The sequence below is a fragment of the Scophthalmus maximus genome, chromosome 21 (assembly GCF_022379125.1).
Source record: "Scophthalmus maximus strain ysfricsl-2021 chromosome 21, ASM2237912v1, whole genome shotgun sequence".
Classification (NCBI taxonomy): Eukaryota; Metazoa; Chordata; class Actinopteri; order Pleuronectiformes; family Scophthalmidae; genus Scophthalmus; species Scophthalmus maximus.
Window position 1 is genome coordinate 5612501 of NC_061535.1, and position 12482 is coordinate 5624982.

The 12482-nt window shown below is 45.2% G+C and overlaps 2 protein-coding genes across 6 annotated transcripts in view; both read right to left on the minus strand.

Moving 5' to 3' along the window:
* The window catches only part of tnfrsf11a (tumor necrosis factor receptor superfamily, member 11a, NFKB activator), a 13349-nt gene extending 12532 nt beyond the window's left edge, over positions 1–817 (minus strand). Inside the window, exon 1 of the mRNA XM_035618898.2 lies at positions 447–817. Coding sequence (XP_035474791.1) covers positions 447–521 — 75 coding nt within the window. The 5' untranslated portion in view covers positions 522–817. The remainder of the gene's footprint in view (positions 1–446) is intronic.
* A 3094-nt stretch (positions 818–3911) lies between these two features.
* The window catches only part of relch (RAB11 binding and LisH domain, coiled-coil and HEAT repeat containing), a 29928-nt gene continuing 21357 nt past the window's right edge, over positions 3912–12482 (minus strand). For 2 of the 5 annotated variants that reach the window (XM_035618696.2, XM_035618698.2), the window contains 7 exons: positions 11702–11784; positions 9586–9649; positions 9342–9480; positions 9095–9211; positions 7530–7618; positions 6693–6763; positions 3912–5332 (listed from right to left, as the gene is read on the minus strand). In XM_035618696.2, coding sequence (XP_035474589.1) covers positions 5212–5332; positions 6693–6763; positions 7530–7618; positions 9095–9211; positions 9342–9480; positions 9586–9649; positions 11702–11784 — 684 coding nt within the window. In that variant the 3' untranslated portion in view covers positions 3912–5211. Of the gene's footprint in view, positions 5333–6692; positions 6764–7529; positions 7619–9094; positions 9212–9341; positions 9481–9585; positions 9650–10907; positions 11503–11701; positions 11785–12482 lie in introns of those variants that run through there. The other 3 variants (XM_035618697.2, XR_004786507.2, XM_035618699.2) reach the window with 3 other exon arrangements.

Here is a 12482-nt window from a genome sequence, read left to right on the forward strand (position 1 = left end):
TTGTATCCATGCCTGCCTATATGGCACCGACACAGTCCTGACACAAAAGCGATGCTTTGTATGATGCATGTATCTGTGTGGTGAAACAATACAATCAAAATCTTGCAGTCCTGACCTGTAGGGAATGGAACCAGTGACTAACTCTGAAGGGTCGTCACTGGTCCCTGCCCCTCACTTTGAAAACCTCTCCTCTGGTGGAGCCTATAGCGCACCTCATCACCTCATTCGACCTCTGAGCAGCAAATCATCTCATGTGTTGACACCTTTACACCGCATCTGCATGTTGCCATTCATTCAGAAAGATAGACAGCCCCTGCAAAGAAGCATGTACATGAGACACAGCAACGTGTGCTGCTGTGTCAGCTGTTTTGATGCTAAATACACTGCCTATACTTTTGATCATAGGGGAGTGAAAACCCATTTCATTCGCAGCGGTGTTTATTTACCTGCGCGTAAAAGGCGACGAGAGCGCACGTTATCCAGCCTCGGAATATCCAACTTGTAGAAAAGATCAGTCTCATCCTTGCTGGGTAATGAGGATTCCTTCCTTCCTTCCTTCTGAGGGGGAACTTTTCTTTCTCAGCCGAGAGGACGGACTCTCAACACACCGAGACTCAGATTTCTTCTTGACGGACTCCCCTCAAAGTGAATCACTTCTTCTTGCGCGCAAAAAGAATTTGGCGGTGCGTCCGCAGCGTCTCGTGGGGCATTCTTGCGCCTTCATTCCCTGGTTTTAGGCAGCTACAGTGTCCCACCTCCCCTCTGCTCTCATCCCCCTTCTGCTTTTCACCCACGCTTTGTGCCGAGAAGGCGATGCATGCAACAGCTTGTAAAAGCCGAGTGAGTGACTGAGGGAGGGTGGGAACTCCTCCCACCACGTCGCCACATGTAGCCTATAGGAAAGAAGTTCACCCCTCTGGCTTTATGCTTTAATCAAGCTTTAATTAATGAATGGAGTGTGAAGTGTGTGTGTGTGTGTGTGTGTGTGTGTTTGTTGCAGGTTGTTGACATTCTCATTGTGACATACTCCCTTCGTACACTAGAATTAGAAAAAGTTGATTCAATAGCTGCCTACACAGTTTTATTTTGAAAGAGTTGGTCAGGTGAAACTGTCATGATGTCATGACCTCACACCAGAGATGAACTCAGATGTGACCTCACACACACCAGATCTCTGTCAAAGATCTCACCTCTGTGCGTGAGCCATTCCTCTCCTGGAAACGATTGGGCTGGTCTCAGAACAGTTCATGGAGCTTGGTGGGTCCTGGAGCTGTTCTACAGTGTATTTCCCTCTGAATTTGCATCGCAGGTCAGACCCCGCCTTTACCTTGGCAAGCCCAGAGAGGACAGATTTAAGAGGGTGGAGAAGATGTTCTCTTCAAGGTGACAGTTATGCAAATATTAAATTGCATGGGTGGGCCCTAAAGGGATAAAACATGAAGGTTAGTCAGCACAAGCGAGGAGAGGTTGAATGTGAGGGGGGGGGGCAATCTTCCTTTTTTGTTTCAAAGAAGAAGGAAAAGGAAGAGAGTATTTATTCAAATATGATATCTGTTAATGTGCAATGTGACAGTTGCACAGTTTCTGAATTTGTGAGATTATACACACACAGGCTACCCTGTATGTGTATCAATAACAGTGAATGACTCAAAAAAGCAACTGATCATCTGATAATTTAACACAACTGGTTGTAAGTGGAGGCTTAAAGGAAACTTGATCAGAGTTTAACAGCAGAGAAAGTGGAAGAGTAATGGCAGTTTTCAGCTGAGCCAGTGAAGGTAACAGACCCTGTCCGTCCTCTCCCCTTCTTTTTTCTATTTCCTTCTTCTAAACATGCTGAGAGAAGCTATTCTGTGGTGGTGGTGGTGGTGGTGGTGGGGGGGGGGGGGGGGGGGGCGGCTCTGCAGCTTGCACAGTAGCAATTAAGAGCCAGATGTGACTGTTTTAGCAATAAGAAACCTCCGCTCGACTCTGAACGCGCCCCGAGCATTCACACTGAGGTCATTCCCTAACAGCAAAAATTAAACCGGCTGCACAGGGGAGTCCACGTGAAGCCCCGCTTCAAACGAAGTCCCACTGTAGCTTATTTGTGATGTATGAGGACGTGGATCCAACCCAGGCGGACGCCACGCCGGTTTACAAGCGCCAGAACGACCTGGCTCCGAGCACAGACTGTGTGTAGCTGTGCAAGTATGTGGATCGTGTTGCTTAGCATCACTTACAACAAGGCAAAGTTCATGAAGTGGGCAAATGCACACACACACACACACACACACACACACACACATGCACGCTATAATCCGCAGAATGGCTCACATTAATGCAGCACACTCATTACTTGTTTCCGTAGAAGAAAGCAGCCGCAAGCCCGTTTTGGTGCAAAGGATTTTGGAGGAAGCTTCCAAGGGTTAGGCGAGGTCTCCCTAGAACGCACGGTGCAGAAAAACATGCACGTGGCCCTCACATCCACGAAGAACTCGATGCAATAATAACATTTAAAAGCCCGGCCACCGTATTCCGGTGGTTTGAAGGCCGGGATCTGCGTTGCTTCTGCTTGCTTTGGAAACAGATGTGATCAGTGAGTCACCTAAAGTCGCCGATGTGAGTAAGAGCTGCCGGCTGCTGCCATTTCCACACACACACACACACACACACACACACACACACACACACACACACACACACACACACAAAATGCCAGGAGAGTTTTTATGAACACGCACACATGCACACATCACAGCAACGCCGTTTCACATGTATAGGTATACACACAGGGCCGGAGCCCGGTTCCTCGAGGCCCTTAGGGGGAACCACAATTCAGTTCGGCAAAGCCATGACATCGCCCGCTTTCAAAGTGAACGAGAAGCATCTCCGTTGAAGCCTCCAACGCGTACAGTACGTGCGAGTCCCCTGTAAGCTTGAGGGGACCTGGGGACTATTTTTGTCAGCTCATGCGTTAGACACGGAGGGGCCTGGTGGTCAACTTCACCTCTCGGGCCAAGCGCTCTGTCTGAGGCTTGGAGGCCTCGGGGCACTGTCCCCACTGGCCCGGTCCATAATCCAGCCTTGGGTACACACACACACATTTGCGTGGCCCCACGCACCCAATGCTGCAAAATTAAGTGAGGGTCTTGGCAAGGAGAGAGTTGTTTTGGCACACAAAGAGCCGCATTCTGAATGCAAAATACACACATCGGGGATCTGATTGCTGTGTCACGGCATTCAGCTCCGCCCGACGCCAATCAACTATTTGTCCACCTGGTGAGTTATCAGTTGAGGATGGTTGAATATTAGCCTGAATATGCAAATACTGTTCTTTACCATGTGGGTGTTGGCCAACTCCTGCAATGTTCAACCGTGTAATGAGCGCGGCGCCACAGGTCCAACCCTGACCCCTTTCAACACGAATCACGAGCTCCATTGAGGTCAATCAAGACAATTTCCAACAAAAGAAAGAAACTGTTATTGTCAAATTGCGACCACATATTGTGTTACTTTTACTTATTGTGTCTCGTCACTACGCGATGGAAGGTCGCCTTGAAGAGAGGTGCACACCTCTTTGACTGAAATCAATCGCCTTCTTTGGAAGATTGAGGCCAAAGGTGACGTGAGGGATAAAAAGACTGGATCGAGAGATAGTGTAATCTTGACGGCAGTTCAATGATTTTATTTCTGTACCTATTCGGTTGTCGGGAATGTCCCATGAGATGGACTTTGGTTTGTTGCACTAGACAATAGAACACATCAAAGGGTCGGATGTGAGGAGGCAGCGCGAGTGAGTGTGTCCGTGAAGTTTGCTTTGTTTTAGTGCCTTCAGCACCTGTCGACACTTCAAACCATATAACTCTGAATTCGACGTGTTGTTATCACACCCCACGCAGACGTTCAAATGAAGCTCCCAGAAACACATCTGAAATACACAACTGACCTCCATCTTTTATTACATCATGACACCAATTTCAAATATACATAGTGAGGACCATCCTCTCCAGTTCAGTGTATGATACAGTTATTTACCATTTTTTCTCTTAGAGCATATCCAAAAAGAAGAAGAAGAACAACAACAACAAAAAGAAAACAGAACCAAATACCCACATTAGGAAAAAAAAAAAAAAAAAAAGTACAATTATCAGAGAGACTGCAACACACAGAGACTGAATGCTACAGACAGAGAGGGAATAATTATGATCAGTGTTCTCTTCAAGTTCTCATTGTCATAACAGATAAACAAAAAAAGTACATGATCAGTAGTGATATTGTTCATCATGTATAAGCCTCTGAATTAAAACAAATATACATATATCTGTATGTATATGTATATATATACACATACATATAATAAAGAACAAAATTGTAAATTGAAGTGCAAATTTCTTTGGAAGTTGGAATAAAGTATGTTTTTTTCTTCATTAAGACATAAATAAGTTATAAAATAGAAGCTATCAAAACAGGAAAACAAAAAACAAAAGAGACGGACTTTGAAGAAATAAAGGCAAGACTTTTTTTTTTATAGCTTCAAGTAGGCGTTACATCAGAGCCGTACAGAAAGACTGTGCAAGGCGTTCTCAGCAGACTCGGGAGCCATTTTGTGGTTCAATCCTTCAGTATGATTTTCACTCACAAATGCAAAGGCGATGCAGCCGTTCGAAACAACCCTTCAACGTGAAATCTAGCAGGCCTTTGCCGTCTTGTTTCCCGACGACGAGAGGAACTGGACGGGAAAGTAAAAATTTGATTCGGTGATACTTCCGTGTCCGAGAAACGAGTCCCTCGTCATCATCTTTTTCTCTCCCCCCTCTCTCTCTTCTTTTTCTGAAATGTTCAATGTAAACAACACTGATTCGGAAAAAAAAGCAGATCTGTGGTCTCTGACAATCCTTTAGTCGTGATTAAGATTCAAGGAGAGCATAAATGAGCGGGGGGGGGGGGGGGGGGGGGGGGGGGCGGACGGACTTCAGCCTTTCACAGCAAACAAAAACAAAAAACCAACAACTGCCGTTAACCTTTAAATAGCAGGTCGACCTACTGTGCCGAAGATTTTGAAACAACACAACTTCTTCCGCAAACCTTCGTTTCTTGAAACCGAATGAACAACACACTCGACCTTCTGGTTCTTCTCCTCAAGTCTTTTGTCCAGTAAAGTGAAATGCTCCCAGCGACAGCAGGGGGTCCGTCAGTTACTGTAAGTGTGTCGGTCGGTCGGCCTCGCGATCACTTCTTTCTCTGGAAGACATTGGCCAGCATGGCCCCAGAAGTGGTGAGCTGACCCATCTTGCTTAGGAACTTGGTCTTGGCATCCTCACCCACCAAACTGGAGGCGATGGACATGGAACTATGAAGAAGAAGAAGGAAAAATAAATGTTGAATAGGCCAATAGGTTAATTTCTACTTAATCAATATGGACTTTTCAGGCAAACTGAATCACAATAGTACAGGGAAAAGAAAAGGGACAAATGCCCACTATCTGTTGACGAGCTTAGATAATCAGTTTCTCCGTTACAGGGTAAAAAGACTGTTTGCCAACCGAGCCCCTCTTGATTTTTTACACTCCAACGGCTCTGTGAGTTCCTCTTTTGAATTAGCTGGAGTTCAGACGGATACAGGAGGAGCAGTTACGGAGCTCTGCCCAGTGGCCTCGTTGCTCAACAGGAGGACAGACATCAGATTTTGAAACATCAACTTTAAGCCATTTAAATTGTGTGAGTTGAGACACAGTTGACTGGTGAACACCATTACACGGCTTCTCAATAAACCGCAGTAGGAGATAGCCACTCGGACGTCTGTGACCGAAAAGTGGCATGAAGGCCTTATGTTCCTGCAGACTGTATTTGTCCTTTCTGTGTTTGGGAAATACCATTATTTTGGCAGGCAACCAAAAAAATGTCAAATATCTTTCTGAAGACACGTGCATAATTAAACTTAGACATAAGTACACTTAAATTACAAGTGCTCATACCACTTTTATGTCAAAAGGTCTTTGCGACAACATGTTCACTAAGCTGTGTCTGTCAGGTTTCCATTATATGTCGAAGCAGGAAGTACAGTAAATAATAAATCAAACATGACCTAAGGAATTTGCCAACCTACATTCTTCATAACTTCTTAAAAGACACATGGTGTGAAAATGAAGATCCAAGTTATCAGTCAGAGCGAGAGAAATCAAAGACGGCATGAATCAAAAGAGGAACAAAAATCTCTCTGCACAAAAACTCAGAGAGGTTTGGGAGGACACACCCAAAGCTGAGCACACACACATGCATATATGTACCCACTTCTTACGTCCATACACACACGCACACTCATACACACACGCACACTTCTCCCTTTAATGAGCCCCGAACACATGTTAACAAGATGGGAGAACTTTTTTTTTTAGAGACACCCACAGTATGGCTTGTGTCCCAGCTCTCTAAGCTTCATCAAAAAAAAAAACTCCCCCCGCCCCCCCTCTCTCTGTGTGTGAAGATACCAACATAACAAGTGTGGTTCCAACACTTCTGTGCTCTCCTCTGCCCTGGGGGAATGAACCCACAACACGGCCCAAGTTCCAACACATTTAGTTTAGTGAACCCTTCTTTTTGAAGTAGGACTAATTCAAAGTACCTCTTAAAAGTCATCAGTCGTTACACTCGCACTGCTAATCACATTTCGAAGAAGTGACTGTGTGAATGGGACAGTCCGTTTGGTCTCACCCTTGTGCGTCCGCCATCCCTCGGTTTTCCACCTTGATTTCACACTCCTTGATCATGGAGCTCAGGATCACCTGTGGAGACAAAAAAAAGTATTCAGGACATTTTGCATTCACCACTGGAAGCGGAGTCTTGACTGATAAGAACCAATCAGGAAGCGAATGGGGCCCTGGTGTTTTCAAACTACAATGGGGCGAGCAGTGTTTCCAAACATCTCCGTTTTAGGCGTAGTAACGTGGACGTAGCCCTGAGCCCGAATTTCACTTTGAAAAAGGTATGGAAATCTCACGGTTTACTGAAAGACATGGTCATCTATATAACAACAGCTGTAAACTTTTAACTGCTTTTAACCAATGGAGTGGTACAAAACAGGATGTGTGTGTGTGTGTGTGTGTTTGTGTCGAATCCTGTCTAGACAAAAAAAAAAAAAAACCCTGTATGTGTTTGTACGTTTGAAAGTTCCAGTTTGGAAAATAACTCCTGTCTCTGAGTGAAGTGCGTAGACTTAACAGACAGAGAGTGCATGTGCAGAGAGGAAAAGAGTCAGCTGACTGTTAGTCACCTTGGTAAACTGCTCACATGAAATGCATCGCGTGAGATTCTGCGACACAAATAAATATGGCAGAGGTGTGTGTGTGTGTGTGTGTGTGTGTGTCTGAGAATAAAGGTGAAGAGTCCGACTGTCTTCATCAATATGCCAGATCCCCTGGGAGTTCGAGACGGAAAGAAAAGGCAGACAGTCTGACCAATCAGTGTGTTGAGTGCTGTACTTGTGTTTATGTGTTAGGGTTAATGTGTGTATGTGCGGGCGTGAATGCGTGTCTGTGTGTGTCTCCTGACCTCGTGCTCAGGAGAGAGTTGCTCCATGTCGGCGCGGAGACACCTGAGGCCAGGCAGGAAGTGGTTGGTCATGACCTCCTCGGAAATGACTGCACAGGAAGTTAAGGTGCAGAATTCGGGACAGCAAATAAGTGTGACTTCTTAATAATATGGGCCGTCATGCAGGTTCAGGCTCATCCCACTGAAATGTGGGAATGAAAATGATGAAAAAAAAGACAGCAAAACCAACCTACCTATACATTTTAACTAAACTCTTTTTTTTTCAAAAAGAATTTTTTTAAAAACAAAACTCAAGTAAATTGTACTAACCCTGTGTTATTCCCAGAGAAGAGAAATAATTCCTTATACCCCGGCTCTCTTGTTTTTATATATATATATATACATACACACACACACACACACACACACACATATATAAACCAGATGAGTGAAATTCACTTCAGAGTAATCAGAGTAACCAAAAATATATTAGAAAAAAAAAAAAAAAGTAACCTGTCAGTGATTAAAATAACTGATTTTCAAATATTTTCTTTGGAGGTGAGAGGTCTTTAATGCTACTGCATGTGCTCTGCAACCTATCAGAGCCAATGGAGCTATGACGGGACACGGAGCGGAAAAAAAAAATCTATATTTTTAGATATGGGAGTGTACAATGTCAGAGCTTGTCACACTGATTACAAGAAGAAGAAAAGAAAAAAGCGAGGAGTGTAGAGGGAGGTACAACCTCTGAGGTTAGGGCTATACCTCCTGGACACTGCCACACTGTAAAATAACAGCCTGACAAAGATCCACAGGAATGAACCCCAGAGACCAGCTGTCTTCTTTGCATGCGTGTGTGTGTGTGTTTGTGTGTGCGTGTGTGTGTGTGTAGGAAGTGGGTGGGTGGGTGGGTGGGTGGGGTCGGCAGGGGAGAGAGAGAGTAAAGAGAGGAAAGAGTGTGAGAGTTAAGAGAAATGGTAAAGAGCAGGAGGAATCCCAGAACAAGGGCCGAGAAGGATGACAGAGCTGGGAACTGTTACCAAGGACTGAAGTAGATGTTTCAGTCCTGTCCTCCTCTCACGCTCGTTCTCCCACTCTCATCCTTTCCTTTCCTTTGCTTAAGCAAGCCTGTAATTACCTCTAGCCCCAAAATGGAGGGAGATTATTTTTCCCCTTTCTCCTCCTGCCAAATGACAGGCGAACTCTGCCAACGCACACACACTGCACCGCACTCTCAAAACACCGGGGCCACGCCGATTCCTTTACCGCGGCAAAGTTGCACGTTCCGGACAATGTCTGACCGGTCGCAGCTCGGATTTGACCGGTTATACTAACGGCCTTCTCTCACTGACTCACTGTTCTCGACAGCCAACGCTGAACGTGAGCCAACACCGACACGGACTTCTAGTAAATCCTGAATACATACAGTGCAGTAGTTATAAAAAGTATGAGAAAGCGGACCTCAGAGAATGTAGACCACACATTTTTCCATTTAGGTTATCCAACAGCTTCAAGTATCAGTACAGTGATATGGTCCTTTGGTAAAAAAAAAGTGAATCTGAGATGACCAGTATTTAGAAGGATACAGCAGCAGGAGAGGGCACTGTAGGCCTCGAACAGCTGGGTGGCAATGTCAATCCTCTTGGTCTCCGTCGCCTGGCTGTTGTTAGCCAGCGCCAGCTTGTGAAGATGTGGCAGCACGACTAGAGGGGGAAAAAAAAGGAAAAAGAAAAAGGTCTGTGCACATGAAGGCAACATGAGAGGGAGAGCAATAGGATATAAAATGATGTAGACCTGGTGCAATAAGTGGTAACGTTTTCATCTTTTACATACAGTCATCTCTGAAGCGTGGCTCGGCATTGGGTCCGACTCTTCCGAACGTCCTGATGATCTCCATGTGCAGCGAGTGCTGATCTTGGTACTGAGGGTCCTCCAGGAAGGACGCCAACTGCATTTTGACGCGCTCCAGCAGCTAAACGCGTGTAAACAGAGAGCAGCGGGAATGTTTGTGCGTTTTCTTCAAATTTGGGGAAGTTACCGATTTAAAGTGGCGGCTTGAAGATTCGTCGTTTCCTACCTCTTTTTGTGTGACAGTCTCCATGATGGTGCCAAAGGCAGGAATAGTGGATATCCTCACCGAGCTGAAAAAAAAAATCAGCAGGAGAGCGAGACAGTTGTGTTTTTAACCATTCACAGTCACAGTACCGGTCTTTCAGGTTATTTAAATAGTCAGAATGAGTCAAATATTATGTGCAAATATTTAAAAGATGTTTCTTAAAATGTTTGAATTGCCAGATTGTTGGGTTTTAACCACATTAACTCAGGAGGCCCAAGGTAATGTCATTAACACGGAGGCACCAATGCTCTTTTTTTTTTTTTTTTTACAATGGCACACCTGTGGTTCACACTAAAAACAAACCCTCGGATGATGTCACTAATGGCATCATCAAATGTCACCCTCCAGGTTGTTAAAAAGATAACAATGCCGGAGATAAAGGGGACACAGCTAATCGATCAATTCCCAAATCTGTCTGTAAAACACAAAAACATAATATTGCTTCATAAAAAAAAAGTGCGACAATAATCAATGGTTAGAATGAACTGCAATAAGCAAAGTTAATGGTGTGTTGGTATGGTGATATTAGATAATCATTCCAGTGTCAGTAGGATCAGGGTTAGGGTTAAAAGATACACATGGACCATCTTGAGATTACTGGAGTTAAAAACCCAAAATGTCATTATGTCTCTAAGAATTAATTTTAGTCCCTAATATCTTAACGGTTACAGAAAAATAAATAGATATATTTTAAATAAACATGAAGGTCAGGGAAAAGTGTGTACCCATCAACATGTGTATTTCAATACAGAAAGTGATGAGATGAAAAGGGCTGCATTCCAACATTGTCACAACTAATTCCATTTTTTTGTCGAATCACAAACACAGAGGATGCTGGCAGCTAAAAGAGGGGTTTTCTTTGAATTCCTAGGATTACTTTTTAAAAACATGGCTAAGGTCCCCTGTTCATGCTGCAATGAAAAGGACAAATGTGTCGCACAGGATTGAACGAGGGGAGATTTAAGTATTCACTCTATTCATAAGACACAGTGGCTCCAGATCTGACGACGGGATACAGGAAGAGACGCAATTACGTCTTCAAGCTCATACTTCATCTTCCAGTGACATTTTTTTTTGTGGTTAAAGAAGCTGCCACATCATCTAAATTTCGCAATGTACTGTAGGTTTCGGTGGCACATGGTCACAAGGTTTTTTTTTTTCTTTCTTAGTGCCCCGTTCCAAGCTCAGCGAGACAGAGTCGCCTGCTCGACACTGTCAGGATGCAGCCCACCACAGAATGACAATGTTGACAGGAGAGGTTTTCTTGTGTAGATTTGACTCACAATTCAGGCCCACTGCACAGAGTTATAAGGGCCGGAGCCGCCCGGCGATCTACTAATGCTTCACTCATGCCTCGGAGAACCAACTGCAAACCCACCACACAGCAGGATGAGAGAGAGGGAGAGGCAGGGTGGGAGGAGATAGAGACAGGAGGAGGAGGAAGGGAGGGAAATAGCTTGGGAGGCAGGAGAGAGGGGAAAGACGGAGGTAAAAGGCAGAAAAGGATGATAGAGGAAGAAACACAGACAAATAGAGAGACAGGAAAACCAACCACTAGCTGACGGGTCGGTCAGGAGGAGGGGCCCTGCCTCAACGGAGTGGGGTGTGGAGGAAGAGGAGGAGGAGGGACTGGTCACAGAGGAGCATGCTGGGATTGCGCTATTGTCGCATGCCGGCAATGTGCCACACGCATCAATCTGGCTGGGGATTGATGCGTGCGTTGCAGACTGATGAGACGACGAGAGCTGGCATGGATTAGTGTTGCAGATCGATGAGGCTGACGTGCAGTGTTAGTGTTAACAGTGATTATGCTGATGAACCAACCCATGGCACCACACAGCCTGAACCTAAACAGGAGCAATCCCAAACTACTAAAATCTATAAAAGAAAAAAAAAAAAACTCTCAGGGGAAAATTGATTGATGACAATATTGTATGTTTGAAGATTGTTTTGTGCTGGATTTGCTCCTGGCAGGTGGAGACTTGTTTTTCAGTGTGATGGTTCTCAGGCGGCAGAGAGAGAAGGGGGGAGAGAGAGACGCGGCGCGGTTTGTTGTTGTTGTTGTTGTTCCACTTACATTTCAGGGTCGGAGGACAGTGTGATGAGAGCCGGCACCACTCTCTGAGCTACCAGCGTCTCATTCACCCCCTTCACCAGCAGCTGATCGGATTGGACAGAGCCAGCCGTGATGTCACAGAGGTGGGCGGGGCATTGGGACAAGAGCGAGCAACACCGCCGAAAAAAAAAAAGCAAAACAGAAAGGGGAGGGAAAAGAAAAAAAAAACCACAAAAAGATAGGAAGAAAGTGATATACAATGACAAGAACCATAGCTGCAAGGCACGGAACGGCACTGCATGTTTCAAGCAAGTGTGTGTACACACACACGCACACACACACACTCACAAACACACACACACGCGGGTATGCAAACTGCACAAATACCTTTACAGTATGGTGAGCATAAAGCTGTTGGCCCTTTCCACAGACTCCAGGTCAGATGATTATTTCATTCACTTGAACTAATCTTATCTGGGATCTGTGGAAGAGGTCCACCCTCCCACCCACAGTTTGGACGATGGTGTACGGCTATACACTATGGAATGGTGACAGTGAAGTGTGTTGGGAGAGGGCAAGTACTTCACAAAACACAGGGGGGGGGACATGAATACAGCCAACCGCTCCTCCTTCCCCAGGTTTAGATCAATGTGGGCCCCATTCTACTGCTCTGCCTGAGATCCTCATCCCAACAATTGACCTTTAAGTGTGCACGGGTCTCAAAGGACACGGAGATGTGATGTTTCCAGTGGCCTAGGCCAGGACTTTTACCTTGGGAACGGGGCCTAAAAACGGATACAAT